This window comes from Zootoca vivipara, chromosome 4, assembly GCF_965207765.1.
Source record: "Zootoca vivipara chromosome 4, rZooViv2.hap1.1, whole genome shotgun sequence".
NCBI lineage: Eukaryota > Metazoa > Chordata > Lepidosauria > Squamata > Lacertidae > Zootoca > Zootoca vivipara.
The window spans coordinates 87,784,617-87,802,739 of NC_142587.1; the positions used below are offsets into that span (position 1 = coordinate 87,784,617).

General features: G+C 44.2%; 1 protein-coding gene and 1 long non-coding RNA gene across 4 annotated transcripts in view; one reads left to right on the forward strand and one right to left on the reverse strand.

The window, feature by feature from the left end:
• The window catches only part of LOC148686036 (uncharacterized), a 121,539-nt gene that overhangs the window by 14,692 nt on the left and 88,724 nt on the right, over positions 1 to 18,123 (reverse strand). The window lies entirely within an intron of this gene.
• The window catches only part of SESN3 (sestrin 3), a 58,717-nt gene continuing 51,163 nt past the window's right edge, over positions 10,570 to 18,123 (forward strand). Inside the window, exon 1 of one of the 3 annotated variants that reach the window (XM_035114391.3) lies at positions 10,570 to 10,851. In XM_035114391.3, the coding sequence (XP_034970282.1) occupies positions 10,750 to 10,851 (102 nt within the window). In that variant the 5' untranslated portion in view covers positions 10,570 to 10,749. The remainder of the gene's footprint in view (positions 10,852 to 18,123) is intronic. The other 2 variants (XM_088668389.1, XM_088668390.1) reach the window with 2 other exon arrangements.

Sequence of the window (18,123 nt, forward strand, 5' to 3'; positions counted from 1 at the left end):
CACTGTATTCTGCTCTGGTCAGACCTCACCTGGAGTACTGTGTCCAGTTCTGGGCACCACAGTTCAAGAAGGATACTGACAAGCTGGAACGTGTCCAGAGGAGGGCAACCAAAATGGTCAAAGGCCTGGAAACGATGCCTTATGAGGAACGCCTTAGGGAGCTGGGTATGTTTAGCCTGGAGAAGAGAAGGTTAAGGGGTGATATGATAGCCATGTTCAAATATATAAAAGGATGTCATATAGAGGAGAGAGAAAGGTTGTTTTCTGCTGCTCCAGAGAAGCGGACACGGAGCAATGGATTCAAACTACAAGAAAGAAGATCCCACCTAAACATTAGGAAGAACTTCCTGACAGTAAGAGCTGTTCGGCAGTGGAATTTGCTACCAAGGAGTGTGGTGGAGTCTCCTTCTTTGGAGGTCTTTAAGCAGAGCCTTTGACAGGCATATGTCAAGAATGCTTCGATGGTGTTTCCTGCTTGGCAGGGGGTTGGACTGGATGGCCCTTGTGGTCTCTTCCAACTCTATGATTCTATGATTCCAGGAAGGCATTATTTTTTTAATTAAAAAAATCCACTCGAGGGCATGAAATAGGCTTGGCAAGGGGTGTACCCTGAGGAGAGGGTGTGTGGCTGATGAGAATATGTTGGCTGAGGAGAGTCCCAGGAACCAGGCAGAGAGACCAGGGAGATTGCATTTACCATCTCCCTGGGCCTGAGTTTCCCTTATGGCCGAATGAACTTTCAACCCTAGTGGAATTAACTTTTAAAATGTACCTTACTCATCTAAAGCAATATCATTGTATTTTGTCTATTATTTAGATGTTTTCGCACAGTTTTATATACATATTACTTTTTTTACTTCTCACTTATTCATATACCATATATTCGTGGTATAGATCTCTAGTCTTAATGGGTCTCCTCAGTCCTCTTGCACTCAGGCCCTTCTTGTGAGCTTCCTGGAGGTGTCTGGTGAGAACAGAATGCTGGGTTCGGTGGAACGAACCCAGCATCCTGTTCTCACCAGACACCTCCAGGAAGGGAGGTGTATTTGGCCCGATCCAGCAGGCTCTTCTTACAATGCATGGATGGTATTATTCCAACAGCTGGCTTCTCGGGTGCACGATTCCTCTATGTCCAGGATGGGGAACTTGTAGTCCTTCAAATGTTCTTGGGACTAAACCTCTCATCACCCCTGACCACTGACCATGCTAGCTGGTGCTGATGGGAATGGGTGTCCCATAACTCTTGCTTGGAGGCCTCTAAAAAAGGCAATTAAAACTGTGACCTGGGTGAGGCTTCGATTAGACGGGAACCAGGTAGTGAGCAGGATGTGTACACATTCCAGAGGCCCCATGTCTGGTGGGAAAAGGTGGGGACAATTCTGCTGTAGTTTTCAGTGAGAAGCCTTGCTCTGCATTTGGATTTTGTCCTGTGCAGCTAAATCCTTCCTAGCCTTCCTTTACCAGCAAAATAAAATGCAAACAGAAGGTGTTGGGGGAACCTTCAAAATAGCGGAGGAATCTGCTAACTTGGCGACATTCCTTTCCGTAATCCTTAACCGACTTTCCCTGCACTCAGGCTCCATGCATTATGTATTTAAAGCTCATTTGAAGCATATGACATTCCCCACAAAGAATCGTGGGAACGGAAGTCTACCCCCTAACAGAGCTATAATTCCCAGCACCCTTAACCAATTACAGTCTCCATGATTCTTTGGGGAAAGTCATGTGCTTTAATGGTATAGTGCATCTGCGGTCTCAGAGTCGAGGGCTATCCGCAGTGGGCCCTTTGAACAACCTCAGTCTGGACCTGTTCGTCCTGGGTGCTGGTGGTGCCACAGTCCCAGCAGATGAAAAAGCTGGGAGACAGGAGACCTGGATTTGGTTGTTTGAGGTGCCACTGCTCAACCTTCTGGCCTTTGGGCAAATCGCTTTCACCTCTAATTACCCTACTTGTAAAATAGGGATGATGTCCTGCATGCTCACTAGTGTCAACATTGCATGTGACACTGTGTCTTGGCGTGAGAACTGGTGCTTGTCGGGACAGGTGTTGAAATACAAATGCACAGACAGACAGTCCCTCCTTTAAATTGCTTCCAACCGCAATTATCATCCACATCAGGAGTGCAAAAAATCCACGTGACCTAGTCAAGTTCCTTCTTTTAAAAAGCTTTTTATAATCTTCTTTTATAATCTTTGTTTTGTGTTTCCCCCCCATCTCCCTCTACTTCCCTATGTTTTTCTCTGCCCTTCTGCCCTTCCTGTTGTGTCACACAGTTTTAGACTGAGACAAATGCTCTCCTTTCTTTGCTTTTCTGCAGGTTCACTGGGTTAGGTTTCGTTTCGTTTTTGTAGCTTTGAACATTACGATTTCGTGCAGCCTGGTAATTCCAGTTGCTTCACTAAAAATGATTTTTTGAAATGAAATATTTGACTGTTATTGTTAGAAATGGCCTTGCAATGATAGAAAACTATTTATTAACTAATTAATTAATCATATATACAATCCATGCTCTAATCATTCCATGTGAGCTTCCCCCAGTTTTCCTGGCTGAAATGTATCCTTGAACTCCGATAATGCTTGTTTCCTTCCTGGATGGAAAAGGGTGTCCTTGCTTGTTTGGGATTCTGTACAAAGGCAAAATTCGCACTCATGACTCCACCCACTTTTGCCTATGTCTCCGCCCGCCACTGCCATATGGCCCTCAAGAGGCTGCCCAGAAAGGAACTCAGCCCTTATTTTTTATTTCTGGCATTGTATCTTTGTAGACGGCTCAGAGACTGCTTCATTTTTTTTGCCCAAGTGTAGTACTTTACATTTCTCCTTGTTAAAATTCATCGTTTGCTTTGGCCCAGTTGTCAATCTGTTAAGGTCATTTTGAAGTGTGATCCTGTCCTCTGGGGTATTAGCCACCCCTCCCAATTTGGTGTCATGACTGTCTGCAAACTTGCTCAGGATGCCCTCAAGCCCATCATCCAAGTCATTGATAAAGATGTTGAATAAGACTGGGCCCAAGACAGAACCCTGTGGCACCCCACTAGTCACTACTCTCCAGGATGAGGAGGAGCCATTGATGAGCACCCTTTGGGTTCGGTGAGTAAGCTAGTTACAAATCCACTGAATGGTAGCATTGTCTAGCCCGCATTTAACCAGCTTCTTTACAAGCATATCATGGGGCACCTTGTCAAAGGCCTTGCTGAAATCAAGATAGGCTACATCCACAGCGTTCCCTTCATCTACCAGGCTTGTAATTCTGTCAAAAAATGAGATCAGATTAGTCTGACATGACCTATTTTTCAGAAATTGATCAAGTGAGTGGTTGCATAGGCTCTGGTTCGACTGTTGTTGTTGTTTAGTCGTTTAGTCGTGTCCGACTCTTCGTGACCCCATGGACCATAGCACGCCAGGCACTCCTGTCTTGCACTGCCTCCCGTAGTTTGGTCAAACTCATGTTCGTAGCTTCGAGAACACTGTCCAACCATCTCGTCCTCTGTCGTCCCCTTCTCCTAGTGCCCTCAATCTTTCCCAACATCAGAGTATTTTCCAAGGATTCTTCTCTTCTCATGAGGTGGCCAAAGTATTGGAGCCTCAGCTTCACGATCTGTCCTTCCAGGGAGCACTCAGGGCTGATTTCCTTAAGAATTGATAGGTTTGATCTTCTAGCAGTCCATGGGACTCTCAAGAGTCTCCTCCAGCACCATAATTCAAAAGCATCAATTCTTCGGCGATCAGCCTTCTTTATGGTCCAGCTCTCACTTCCATACATCACTACTGGGAAAACCATAGCTTTAACTATACGGACCTTTGTAGGCAAGGTGATGTCTCTGCTTTTTAAGATGCTGTCTAGGTTTGTCCTTGCTTTTCTCCCAAGAAGCAGGCGTCTTTTAATTTCGTGACTGCTGTCACCATCTGCAGTGATCAAGGAGCCCAAGAAGGTGAAATCTCTCACTGCCTCCATTTCTTCCCCTTCTATTTGCCAGGAGGTGATGGGACCAGTGGCCATGATCTTGGTTTTTTTGATGTTGAGCTTCAGACCATATTTTGCGCTCTCCTCTTTCACCCTCATTAAAAGGTTCTTTAATTCCTCCTCACTTTCTGCCATCAAGGTTGTGTCATCTGCATATCTGAGGTTGTTGATATTTCTTCCGGCAATCTTAATTCCTGCTTGGGATTCATCTAGTCCAGCCTTTCGCATGATGAATTCTGCATATAAGTTAAATAAGCAGGGAGACAATATACAACCTGGTTCGACTAGCTCCCTGCATCTTTGCAGGTAGCCCTGACCCAGGGCACCAACCATACCCTGTTTCTCATATTTTAAGACATACCCATAAAATAAGCCATACAGGATTTTAAAGCATTCAAGGAATATAAGCCATACCCCGAAAATAAGACATAGTGATAGGCGCAGTAGCAATGCCGGCTGCGGCAGGAGGAGGAGGAAAAAAATAAGACATCCCTTGAAAATAAGCCATAGTGTGTTTTTTTGAGGAAAAAATAAATATAAGACGTGTCTTATAATATGAGAAACACGGTAGGTCAGCCTCGGGTGAACACCTGGGACAGTGGAAAGCAGGAACCCTGCTAGTCCTCCACCCAGATGTCCCCTGGACTCAGGCTCAGGGCACAACCCCTCACAGGGATGACCAAACAATGAGTCTGTGGATTCCTTTAGCGGGTTGTTGTTGTTGTTGTTGTTGCAGCAGCCAGTGCATAGAGGGCCACTTTGTGTGTTACGAGGTTGTTATTAACACACGAAAGAAACTAAACCTGAGGTTGATCACAAATACAAAGTCTGTATGTGTGCAGGACCTTGTTGTTGCATCCATACAACACTGCAGTGGGCATCACTTGAAAATGCAGCTTAAAAAAGGCATTTCTTAAGGAAACTGATGAGAGACTGACCAATAAACATGATATACAAAGGTGAAGTCAGAATCAAAGTTAGCAAGTCATTTGTCTAGAATTGGGGTCAATAGCAAATACTCTTGTGGGGTTAGCTCTGGAATATGACGAGTTTTCAGCCCCTAATATTTCCCTGCAACGGCATGGTTTTACAAATAACCGACCATAATAATAATAATAATTATTACTTCAATTTATTACCGGTAGTTGTTTGACACATATGTAGTCTCCAAACAACTTACAAAATTTAAAAGTATAAAGGATGGCATAACATCAGAAAAAGAACAATGCATTAAAACCATACAATCATTTGTGAAACAAAAACAAAACAGCAGCTTAAACACACAATCAACAGACAGTAGAACAGTCACCACCATCTGTGAAGTGCCTGGAAGAAGAGATCATTTTCTACTTGGATGTTAATGGTGGTGCCAAGTGGGCCTCATTGGGGAGAGCATTCCACAAGCAAGGAGCCACAACTTAAAAGGCCCTTTCCCAGATAATGGGCAGCTGGTAACTGTACAGAGGGGATAAAAAACATACCTCCCTCCTGCAGTTTGAATTTGTACAGTCCAGGGAAGACACAGCCACACATGAATCACTTCTCACCAGAGTTCTTGGGTTAGACTTGGGCCTTAAAAGTCCTACTACTCATAAGGGAGAGAGATGGGGGGAGAGGGAGAAGGGGAGAAAGAGGGAGGGAGAGGGAAGGGAGGTGGCCTGGAAGGCAAAGATGAGCCGCGGGTAAAATATAATCATTTATTTTGCAGGACACTTTTTACAGTATATGTTGCAGGCTATATGCAACATTTAAAAGGAGAAATGTGGAAATGGGCTTCAGTAATAGGAATCCTTAGAATGGTAAGAAGTTGTTGTAATTGTTTAGTCGTTTAGTCGTGTTCGACTCTTCGTGACCCCATGGACCATACCACGCCAGGTGCTCCTGTCTTGCACTGCCTCCCACAGTTTGGTCAAACTCATGTCCGTAGCTTCGAGAACACTGTCCAACCATCTCGTCCTCTGTCATCCCCTTCTCCTAGTGCCCTCAATCTTTCCCAACATCAGGGTCTTTTCCAAGGATTCTTCTCTTCTCATGAGGTGGCCAAAGTATTGGAGCCTCAGCTTCAGGATCTGTCCTTCCAGTGAGCACTCAGGGCTGATTTCCTTCAGAATGGATAGGTTTGATCTTCTTGCAGTCCATGGGGCTCTCAAGAGTCTCCTCCAGCACCATAATTCAAAAGCATCAATTCTTCAGCGATCAGCCTTCTTTATGGTCCAGCTCTCACTTCCATACATCACTACTGGGAAAACCATAGCTTTAACTATACGGACGAAGAAGTAGCTTCTCATTTTCTTCTGAGTTGGACTATCTAACAATGCTCCCGGGATTAGTCTGTATGGTGGGTTTTTTCCATATTTCCTGTACAACAGTAAAGGAACTGCTCAGCTTCGCAAAAGAGAATGAAACAGAAGTACGGGGCTAGCTGGCTTTGCATATCCGTGCAGAAAAGCCAGCTAAACACATTCCACTTCTGGCTAACTCAGCCAATTCTGCATTGGCCTGCTGGAATCCCTCAGTTTCGAGGACTCCGCTGTTTGAAGGGCTATCCACTCCCATGTCCAGTTTAAAGATTTATTTTGACCCTAATAAAGGAGAGCAGAGCTTCCAACATATATTAAAACATAATAAAACACCAAACCTAAAAAAACCCAAAACCCTTCCATATACAGGGCTGCTTTCACATGTCTTCTAAAGGGTGGATAGTTACTTATCACCTTGGCTCAAGGGTCATATAACTCCATACCCTCCAACATTTTTTCTTATGAAAATAGGGACATCCTAAGGAAAAGCGGGACATTCTGGGATCGAATCAGAAACTGGGGTGGCTTCTGTAAATCTGAGACTGTCCCTTGAAAAGATGGACACTCACTTGGAGGTTCTGACATAATGATAGCTTCTATATCCATAGTCTAGTCCACTGATGAGGGGCACTGAAGTGGCTCTGTGGATAGCCAACATACTTGCCAGCAAATGCCGACGAATTACACCTCCCATTGTTCCTCCCATTTGCTAGTTGGAGCTGGTGGGAGCTGAAGCCCAACAACATTGGGAGGGCACCATGTTGGCCATCCTTGCACTGTAGAACATAAACATTTGCCTCCGTCTGGCTCTGTGGACTTGGGCTTTGCCTTCGTCCTAATTATATGCTCTGTCTAGCTGTGCATTAGCACAGAGGCAAGTAGTCCTGACTCATCGTTTTTTCACCATCCTCACGACCCGAGGCAAACAGACTTCGCTGCGCACTCTCCAAACAGTCCCAATTTCCCCTTGGGCAAATACCTAATCTTGTCCTGCCTTGCAGCACAGCTGTCTTGTTTCTACATGTGCAAGCAAACTATCCCATCGCTGGGGATATTAATTAATTGTTATTATTTTTTTGCTGGGGGCAACGACTGTCTTCCTGGAGGAGCACCCCAGCAACAATCGGCACCGTGTTTTGCAGACGTGTGTACGACTTATTTTCCTTCCACCTTGCAAGGTAATTGGCCTTTGCAGCTGGATGTGGCGTTGATGACAGAGCCTTGAGTTGGAAGATAAACATAAGATTCCCTGATTCTATGAGCTACTATAGAGCCTGCTAGGTAGACTACCTAAGCCTAGAAGGCTTGTGCTACAGCTGTGAGCAGATGACAAAATCTCTCAACCAATGGAAGCAAGGCATGACCCGCTCACCTCGCAAATACCAGAGTTTTGGTTTGTTACTAGTAACAAGCGTGCTCTGGTCCATGGGGTCGCGAAGAGTCGGACACGACTAAACAACAAAACAACAACAACTAGTAACAAGTGACTAATTATTAATAAATATTATTCATTACTACATTATTAATAAATCTCAAGGAGACTTGGGGTGTCGTGGAGAGATGAAGGGGGAAATCCTCACCACACCCCCACACCCAAATTGCCCCCAGTTCTGGTCCACCACTAATAATAATACCAGTGACTACATTACTAATTATCCATTGCACATGATAATGGTGATGCTGTCATGTGCTATGGGGAGGTGAGAGGGACCAACAGCATCCTGGTAGCTTGGGTTGTATCCAGTTTTAGTTATACTCAGAGTAAACCCATTGAAAGCCAGAGAGGATATTGGTTTGGTGTTGTTTTTTTTTGTGTGTGTGGGGTCTTTGGATGAAGCGTGGTATACAGATTTAATAAAGAACAATAATGTTAATCGATTTATAAAAATATTTCTGTACCTCCGTATCGTAAAGTATCACGGCGCTGTACAAAAACAAAACGCAGTTCAAACAAGCAATCGTCAAAGTGTCTGGCTGATCAGTTTAAAGAGATGCAAAGGCCTGTCACCATAATAATAAAAATAAAAATTTCAGGAGACATCTAGTGGAGGCCAGCCTCATCCAATCTGCTTCCAGTGTCAAAGGTGGGTCCCTGTGTTGAGCTTTTACATTGCTTGTTAACCTGCATCGCAGATGGCAGATATGGTGGCAGCACTGGGTCTCCAGTCCCACATTGTTCCTGACATTTTTATGTGTGACATGAAAAAAAAAGTACTTCTGAGCTATCTGCAGGCCATGTGTGCAAAGGTGTAAATGCAGTTTTAAACTAAGATAGAATGCAGAAGAAGAGCATTTCGGAACCATACACGTATTACACTCTTCCTAGACTTGATGCTTTCCTTACAGCTGTTGGGGGGGGGAGTGACTAAACCCTGTAATGTCATCTGTGAAAATGCCCTTTTGCTTAAGCTCCCACATTTGAATTGGATCTGAAATTTTGAAAACACCCTATTTTATTTAGTTATTTAAACCATTTTCCAGCCCACCCTTCAGCATTTCCACAGCCATTCTGGGTGGCTACTGTAAGAACAGAATGCTGAGCTGGATGGACCATAGAACCCTGATCCAGCTGTTTCTATGTTCGTTGCTGTTCTAGGGGTAGATAATGAAAAGCAGGTAATTAAAAACAACAGGCCAACTGATTAAAATCCACAATAAAGCAGCAACAATGGAATCCTATGTGCTCTCACTTGTAAGTTTCCCTCTGTTTCCGTGGGGCTGCAGTCCTACATTCCCACGACACTCAGTCAGACACATCCAAACAGTATTATTATTATTATTAATATTATGTGTTAATTGCGTTACTCTTGAGCAGGGCAACCCAAAACAAACAAACAAACAAACAAACAAACAAACCAAAAACTCCACATAGCTAGATTAAAACCAGGGGGAGGGGAATAATGCATTTAAAAAATCCCACCCACTTCTAAAAGGCTACTTGTAGCCAAAGGCAGACCTGGTTATAGAGAAAAGTATTTGTGCCAGGCAAGCCTCCCTGGGGAGAGCATCCCACAAACAGGAGCCGCCACAGAAAAGGCCCATTCTTGCGTTGCCACCCTCTGGACCTCTTGTGGCGTGGGCACACAGAGAAGGGCCACAGAAGATGATCAGTAGGCATATATAAGGTTGTGCATTGTTGACTCTGTCCAGGGCCAGAGTCTTATACAGTGGAACCTCGGTTTATGAACACCTCGGTTTATGAATTTTCGGTTTATGAACGCCGCGGACCCATCTGGAACGGATTAATTCACTTTCCATTACTTTTAATGGGAAAGTTCGCTTCAGTTTATGAACGCTTCAGTTTATGAACAGACTTCCGGAACCAATTACACCCATGTTTCAGTTTATGAACGCTTCAGTTTAAGTACTTCGCGGACCAGTCTGGAACGGATTAATCCACTTTCCATTACTTTCAATGGGAAAGTTCGCTTCAGTTTATGAACGGTTACTCCGCGGACCGTCTGGAACGGATTAATCCACTTTCCATTACTTTCAATGGGAAAGTTCGCTTCAGTTTATGAACACTTCAGTTTATGAACAGACTTCCGGAACCAATTGTGTTCATAAACCGAGGTACCACTGTACAGCATATAGCAAAGCAAGAGGAAGTTACGTGTTTTTAAATACTAGCTTTCCCTTTTCTGCTGGTTTGTGGAGGGTGTTTGCAGAAGAAGAAATGTAAATGTAAAAGCAAAACCAGTTTTAGATTAATTTTTTTTTGTATGGTTTAGTACAGCATAACTCAGTCAGTAGAGCATGAGGCTTTTAATCTCAGGGTCCTGGGTCCCGGCCCCACACTGGGCAAAAATATTCCAGCACTGCAGGGGGTTGGACTAGATGACCCAGGGGGTTGGACTAGATGACCCACGGTGCCCCTTCCAACTCTACCATTCTATCATTCTGCCTCCCTTTCCTGCGCCTTCCAAAGCAGCAGTAAGCACTGAGAGACGGGGGCGTGACCACCTCGTGGGTGCGTTTTCCGCACCTCCAGCCCATGGACATGGCCCGCGTCCCATTGGCCAAGGGAAGCCCCGCCTCACGCCACCTGGCCCCACCTCCTCCGCCCCCTATAGGTTGCCGAGAAGCTCCCCTCTTCTCTCCGCCCCGTTTGCGCGACGGCCCCTCCCTCCAACTCAGAGACTGCCCGGAGATGGGGAGCGGGAGAACGCTCGGCCGATTGGCTGGCTCTCGCCAGCGCCTGCGATTGGCCAGCCGGGGGTTGGGGTAGGCGTGCCCGAGGCGCGGCGATTGGCCTCCGCCGAGGGGTGTGCGCGCGAGGGAGAGCCGCGGTTGGTGGGCGGGGCGGGGATGGAAGCGGCTGTTCCTGAGCGGCTGAAGCCGAAGCGCTTCCAGGGGGGCGGGAGGGGAAAAGAGGAGGAGGAGGGGAGCGGCGGATGGGGGCGGCGGCCGGAGGCGCTGAGCGTTGAGCTAAGGCAGCCGCTGCAGCCAGTCGCCTCCCTCTGCCCCCGCTGGCTCCGGCAACCATGAACAGGGGCGCCGCTTCTTGCCCTTCGTCCGTCCCCGGCGGCAGCGGCCACGGAGAGTGCCGGCGGGTCTGTAGCAACTGCCGGAAAGTGCTGAGGCAGGTGGGTGTACGTCGACCCCCGTCACGCTCCTCACACAAAAACACACACACACTCCTCCGCGCGTGCGCGCGGTGCTGTGGAACGTTGGGGAGCAGCGCGCGCGGAGCGGGGGGGGGCGGTGGCGGGGAGCCCGGTCGGAGGAGGCGACTTTGCTCGGAGCGCTGCCCGAAGGGGCTCGGAGATGCTGCTCGCCGCTCCAGATTGCAGACCGTTGGGCTGCTGCGCTCGGGACACGCCCCCTCGGCCAACTCTTATAAAGGGGGGGGAGGGGCTCTTTCACCTTCGCGTAGGGCTGCTTGTGTATGTGTGTCAGTCAGGGCTATCCCAAAGCAAAGGATAGCATATATAATGAGGCGTTAAATGTGTGTAAGTGTGAAATCTGGTGCGCCTGTGAGGTACATTGGTAGCTCCCATGTTCTCCTCAAGAGTAGACCCACTGAAGTCCCATAGGCATGGCTGACTAAGGGTCTGCTGGTTTCGGTGGGTCTGCTCTGAGGAGGAGTTAACTGAGATACAAAACTGTAGCCCTCGTCCGAGTAGACATACTGAAGTCCCATGGGCATGGCTGACATGGGCCTCCTGGTTTCAGTGGCTCTACTTGTGAGACAGCCAGGGGTTGCCTGCAACTAACTTCTAGGACCCTCAGAAATGAATGTATCCAGGTTAGCCATGTCCATTAATTTCAGTGGGTCTGCTCTGAGGAGGACTTAGCTGGGATACAACCCTATAGCCCTCCTCAGAGTAGACCCACTGAAGTCCCATGGGCATGGCTGACTTGGGTCCCTTGGTTTCAGTGGCTCTACTTGTGAGTACTGTACTGTAGCTAGAACCTGGACAGCTGGTGTTGCCTGCAACTAACTTCTAGGACCCTCAGAAAGGAATGTATCCGGGTTAGCCATGCCCATTAATTTTGGAGGGTCTGCTCTGAGCAGGACTTAATTTGGGTACAGTACAACCCTATCTCTAAATACATATGTAGATCTAGTTACAGGTAGGTAGCCGTGTTGGTCTGAGTCGAAGCAAAATAGAAAAATTCCTTCAGTAGCACCTTAAAGACCAACTAAGTTTTTATTTTGGTATGAGCTTTCGTGTGCATGCACACTTCTTCATCTGAAGATTCCCTGCAGTGCTGGAATTTTTCTACATATGTAGAGAGAGAGAGAGAGCAGTTTGTGTATTTTTCTATCCAGTAGTAAAGTTGTATAAAAATAGGTATGATTTGCCTAGTACAGCTGTGTAAAAATAATAATAACCATATCCAGCTGGATGTAGACTTACCGTAACTGCAATCCTAACCGTTTTTTGCTCACAAGTAAGTTGTGCTGGTCCCAGTGGGGCTTGCTCACAGGTAAGTGGGGTTGGGACTGCAGCCGTAAGTTAGCCATGCATTAGCCTCATTGCAGTCCATGGGACAACTGACAGTCCTTTCACCACATTTACTTGGGACTAAGCCCTGTTGAGTTCAATAGGACTTACTTCTAAGTAGATGTGATGTGGTTAGGTTTGTGCTGTTAATTACGACTAACTAAAGTCCCATCATTGTAATGAGGCTAAAGCGTGGCTAAATTAGTCTGGAGCCAGCCCATTATTTTTATATTACAAAGTGTATTGGGCTGGATGCTTTTAAGTGCTAGCTATATTAAAGTTATTTGGTTGTTTTAAAAAGTTTTAAAACTGTGTTCTTTTGTTTATATATTATGTAAGGTTGTTTATAATTGCATAGTAAAGTAGGATAATACTGTACATATTATATGTATGTATTGTATATTAAAATTGTATAAAATATGCATATTATCATTTTAATACAATATATGCATAATTTATTATTTGTTCATGTGCTTTTAGCGTGACTTGTCCTTGAAAGGTGCTCAGTGTGGTTACACTTGGTACCGAACCACTTAAACAAAAGCATAATAATAATAATAGCTATTGATAAAAATTGTATACAGCCTGGCAGCATCAAAAAATAGCAGATCATGTTGTCAGTAAAAGAAAAAGGGGTGGTATGGTGGTGGATTGGTTTCACATACCATCTAAATGAAGATAGTACAATAGGATGGGTGTGTGTTTGTGTATAGAATAGTGCAATAGGATGTGTGTGTTTGTGTATAGAATATCTGCCAAGTTCTCCCTTTTTTTAAGGGAAATTCCCTTATGCTGAATAGGCTTCCTCGTGAGAAAAGAGAAAACTTGGTAGCTATGTATCTGATTCATACAATTGCCCATTGAGTTTTTAATGGGTCTCCTCTAAGTATAACAAATACAAATTTTCATCTTTACTTGAAAATAAAGCTTCACTGAGATCAGTAGGGCTTACTTCCAGATAAGAAAGTGTACAATTCCAGCCCTGGGGAATGTTGTCTTCTGTTTGTAATCCTTGTACTGAAGAAGAAGAAAAAGGTTCAGTAGGATATGTCAGAAAGTATATACCAGTAAATTTCAGAGCTAACCTAATTGCCTTAATACCAAAGTGCCTATATATTTCCATTGCTTAGAAGTAAATGATGTGCTAATGCTAAAAATGCAGGTTAATGACTTGCACATTTCTAACATTTACTGTGGGCAGTCCTCCAAAAATCTTAAGAATTGCTAGTAAATGCTAACATTCACTAAGTCTGACACTTACTGTAATAAGTGTATACTTTTCTCTCTGTGTGTGATCCTGTTAAAACAAGTACCTTTAAACAGTAAGGTAAAGATAATCACCTTTAAACAGTGTGATCCTGGGTGGGCAGGGCTGAAAGGAAGGGAACTGAAGGTAGTTCATCTACCTCCTGCATTCTCCAGTGCCCTGAGAACAGAGGACGGCTCTTGCTCACCTTTGTCCTTTTCTGTTTTTTCCACATTCCCAAAAACCATTCACCTCCCATGGGAAATAAAGGGAATGAAATTCACTGTTGTATGTGTGCTCCTGATTTGAAGATGTGCCAGGGGACTGGGAAGGCGTTGGATCTTTTGGATCCAAGCACACCCTTGGCATGCCCCCCTTTTTTCTCTCTCTGCTGAGATCAGTTCTGACAACAATAGGGGAAGGGGCTGTGGAAGGTTCTATAGCAATGGGGAGGTGGGATCCAACACTGGATCTCCCTCTCCAAGGTTGAGGAGTTTTCTTTCTGTTCTTATAGAGGGTGCTCCAATGATTCCTATGGCCCCTGGGATATCCTTCCAGGGGCCATAGGATTGTAGGACCTGTCCTGTTGGTTTCAGTGGGAGGGACTTGGATTGTGAAATCAATTAAAGGGGCTTGACTTTGGCAGGGTTGTGCTCTCTCTGTACTTGATGTGGTATATGTCTGTATGAAATTCTTATTTTGCTGTACCTTTGCCTTCTGTATCACTACTTCACTTATCCATTGGAATTTTTATAATATGTCTTGTCCCTAAAATCTCAAGACCTTCAAAAGAATAAGAACAAACACTGTCTAAATTCTATATTTGGTTTGTGCACCCTCTTTCCAAAGACAAGAGGAAGCTAGTATGTGGCTGAAGCTCAGTGGTAGAGCATCTACTTGTCCCACGTTAGATCCCAGTTGTCTCCAGGTACGGTTAGGAGAGACTCCTGTCTGGAATTCTATGGAGCTGCTACTGGTCAGTGTTGACAAAACTGAGCTAGATGGATATGATGGTCTGACTCAGCAAAAGGCAGCTTCCTACACCCCCTCCCTTTTTGTAGCTTCAGGTTGAGCTTCCTCCTGCCAGCCAGAAGATGCTCAAAAAAAATCCCACTTTAATATCAAGTGCAAGCACGCATGTACTTTAAAGACAAATATTTATATGTAGGTGTTTTCATGTGTTTCTAGTTTCTCTGCTGCTTTTTCCTTAATCTTAATTGAGAGGTCTTGATTTACCGTACTTTTAGAAGAAATTCAGGTTTTGGCTGTGGTGTAACTTTGTGGAAGGCTGCAAAACTGATGTGTGTCTATTGAGATGATTTCTCCTTGCATTAGTGCCCATCAAAATATTTAATGCCTAAGCTTATGATGTTGACTGAGAACTGGAGTAAATTGAAGAAGTGAATAATGGTAGTATAGTTGATGGTAAAGTCAGATTGACTGAGTGGTTCATCCTCCTAGGTATTGTTATCAGCGCAAAGCCTATGGGATAGTTTGCAGAATAAATATAAATTATATTTGTGCATTAGACTGACAGTCTAACTTAAATTGTTCCCCTCTCTTTTTATGACAGCTCTGTCCCTTCTACCGGGGGGGGGGGGTGTGTCTTGCAATTAAATGACCTAACTTAGTCATACTCATTTTTTCAGTTGGTCTGCTGGGTGTAAAACTTAGCTATCATAGTCCTCTCCCCCCCCCCCCCCGTTGCCATGGAAATATTATCTTTGCCCCAAGTAATCTGAGCCAGACTAGAACCCTTTTTGGGGGGTTGGGGGATAGATTGTAACTAGACACATATATCAGATAGACACTGAATATGCTTCATCCTGTAAGATTGCAGCCAATACCAATGATGTCACTAAGCAAACCAGGGTTTTCATTGGTTTCAATGTTGTCAGACTAGAATGCAGAAATTACCCTTGCAAGCCTCCAGCCTTAATGTAGGATTGAAGCAGAAACCTCCTACCTGTACCTTCTAACTAATTCTCCCTTTTGTATTGATATTGATTCCTGTTGGTTTTGCCTCTGCAACACTAAGCCTCAGTGCTGCATATAATATCTTACTGAAGACATCCTGCAGGAGAGAGAGAAAGAGAGATGGACTACATCTCATCTTCCTTATCTCCACCCACATCTGACATACATTTTTGCAAGGAGCACTGTCCTCTTCATAACCTTGACTTCAATGTGTGGGTCTGCTATGAGGGTGAAGAAAGAGAAGGGGAAAGAAACTTTTATCTTTTGAACTGTGTATCCTCTCTGTATATGTAGAGTATGTCAAAATAAATGCCTCCCAACTCTATATAATCTCCCTGCTCTTTTTTTATGCTTACACTTTCTGTAGCAGCTATAGCTGTATTGTGTGTCTGATTTTAGATTTTGTCTCCATGACAAATCACTTATTATTAGATCCCCCCCTCCCCTTTCCGTATATGAACGTCATGTATGTGTGTCCCCTCGGGAAATCTGGCTTTCTTGGAAGCTTATTGGGGGGTTCCTCAGTAAAATTACTACAGTAATGCCAAGCAAAATTCTCTAGAAGATATCTTGCCCACATCTTCTGTTGAGTGCTGGGTATGTTTCACTGGCAGGGTTTTTCGAACATGGAATTCCCCTTCTAACTGCTCTCTTCCTCCTGCCTTCTGCTAGTAGGCATCTCTTTGTTAAGTGAATGAATGGGGGCTCCTTGCACATAGCTGCATGCATCCAGTAGACCGGAGCAGTACTCCCAACACTGGCATTAGAAGAGGGCATTTCAAGCTTCCTTGTGAATCCAGCCAGCCAGGAGGGGGAAGAACACCTTTGAGTAGAAGCTTCCATGTGCTGCCTGCCTCTCTGCAGCTGCCATACTTAGCAATTTGAGGGTTGCAAGCTAATCCTCCGTTGCTGGGTGTGAAGCATCTTTGGCCCTACTTGCTGCAAGATTAGCTCCCTGCCTAGAACTTTGCAGTCCCTCCACCTCAGTTTCTATGTCTCTTCCCTTTTGGGGAGGGAGGACTCTGTACTATGGCACAGTGTGCTTCATACTGGCCAAGTGGGACCCAGCAAGGGATAGGGGAGAAATTCTGTTTGCATTTTAATGCAAAACTATCTTATTTGTATTTCCCGCACCCCAAAAATGTGAATCCAAATGAAGCTATCCTTCAAAATGTGCACTTTTCTGAATTTTGCAATTCAGTTCTCCAACCGGATAATGTGCACAAAAGCATGTGCATAAAAACGTATATATTGGTGAAAATAACATAAAAAATGTTGGGGTGTGTTAGGGAACAAAATTACATGCAGAAATGTATATATTAGGAGAAATGTACACTAAAATGCTGACAAATTACTGTGCTGACTTTTTTTATTAAGGCGGCTTGGTCAGGATTCCATACATTTCATGTAAGGTCCCAGAATACCAAGTGATGTGTGGAGATTTTGAGATGGATATTATTCAGCAGAATAATTGATGCAGTAAGGGTTACAGGATGATGGAAAAAAGTGGTACAGTATGTGAAAGATATGATACCCCAATTCTTTGCAGTTTTAAAATTATGCAATGTGCTCAAAAGAGGACCAAATCTTGATGGTCACATAATCTGTTGCTAGAATCATGAATCATTGTATGTAGGAAGGATCATTGTATGTAGGAAGACTCCTTTGTTAGTGAGAATCTTGATTCTTGATTCCTAGTATGAATTCCTTAAAATGTAGGTTTTAAGAAAATGGTGTATGGATGCTGTTCAGATGTAAGTAAGTAATATAAACATGGCTGTTTTTGCCTGTATAAGGATGTTGCAGAAAGTAATATTTCTAGATTGAACTATTTAACCTGGGAAGTTGTGTGTTTGGGGTGATGAATGAGTATATTTTCATCCTTGGATCTCTCTGTACTGTTGAGGCTGGTTTCTGATTTACTGAGATGTGGGTAAGTAAATTCCTATGACAACAACCTCTCTGATATTTGATCTCTGTGTCATGTACATTCTGTTTAAAAAGATCAATATTTATAGGGTGCCTTTCAGGTGCTAACCCCCCCCCCCCCAGCTACCCACAACATATTAAAAACATAAAATTCATAATGTGATTATAAACTGTGAAACCACACAATCCGTAAAACATTAAAACAACTAAAAATATTATAGCAACAGCAATAAACAGTATCAATATAAAAAAAACAAGTGGCACAGCATAGTTCTAAAAGAACAACAGCTGTGAAATACAAAACAGCTAAAATAGCAAGTGAAAGCATTTTGCAACAAAAAAGTATTTAGACTGTTTTACAAGCCATTAACACAGAGGCCATATGAATATGCCTAGGGAAGGGGTTCTATAAACATAGGACCACCTCTGAATCAGTGGTGCAGTTAGCATCCTGAGAATATCGTTGCTCTCTTTCTTGAGGTGTGGTTCCTAGCCCTCATGGCTGTGAATAAGAGGGTGAAAATAAGCTGGCTGTGTTTGGAAAATAAGCCAAGAATTGAATAGCGCTTCCAGGGTCATGAGGCCAATTGGTTACCTGTTACTCCCCCTCCCACTTTTCTGTCTGTCTGTATCCAAACTAAATGATGCTTCCTGCCTTTTCCTACATGGCTTGCTTCTGCAGTCTGGGTTACCATTGTATGAGTAGTCAACAACATGTTCCTTTGCCTAAAAGGGGGGAAAGTATTTGAAAACCT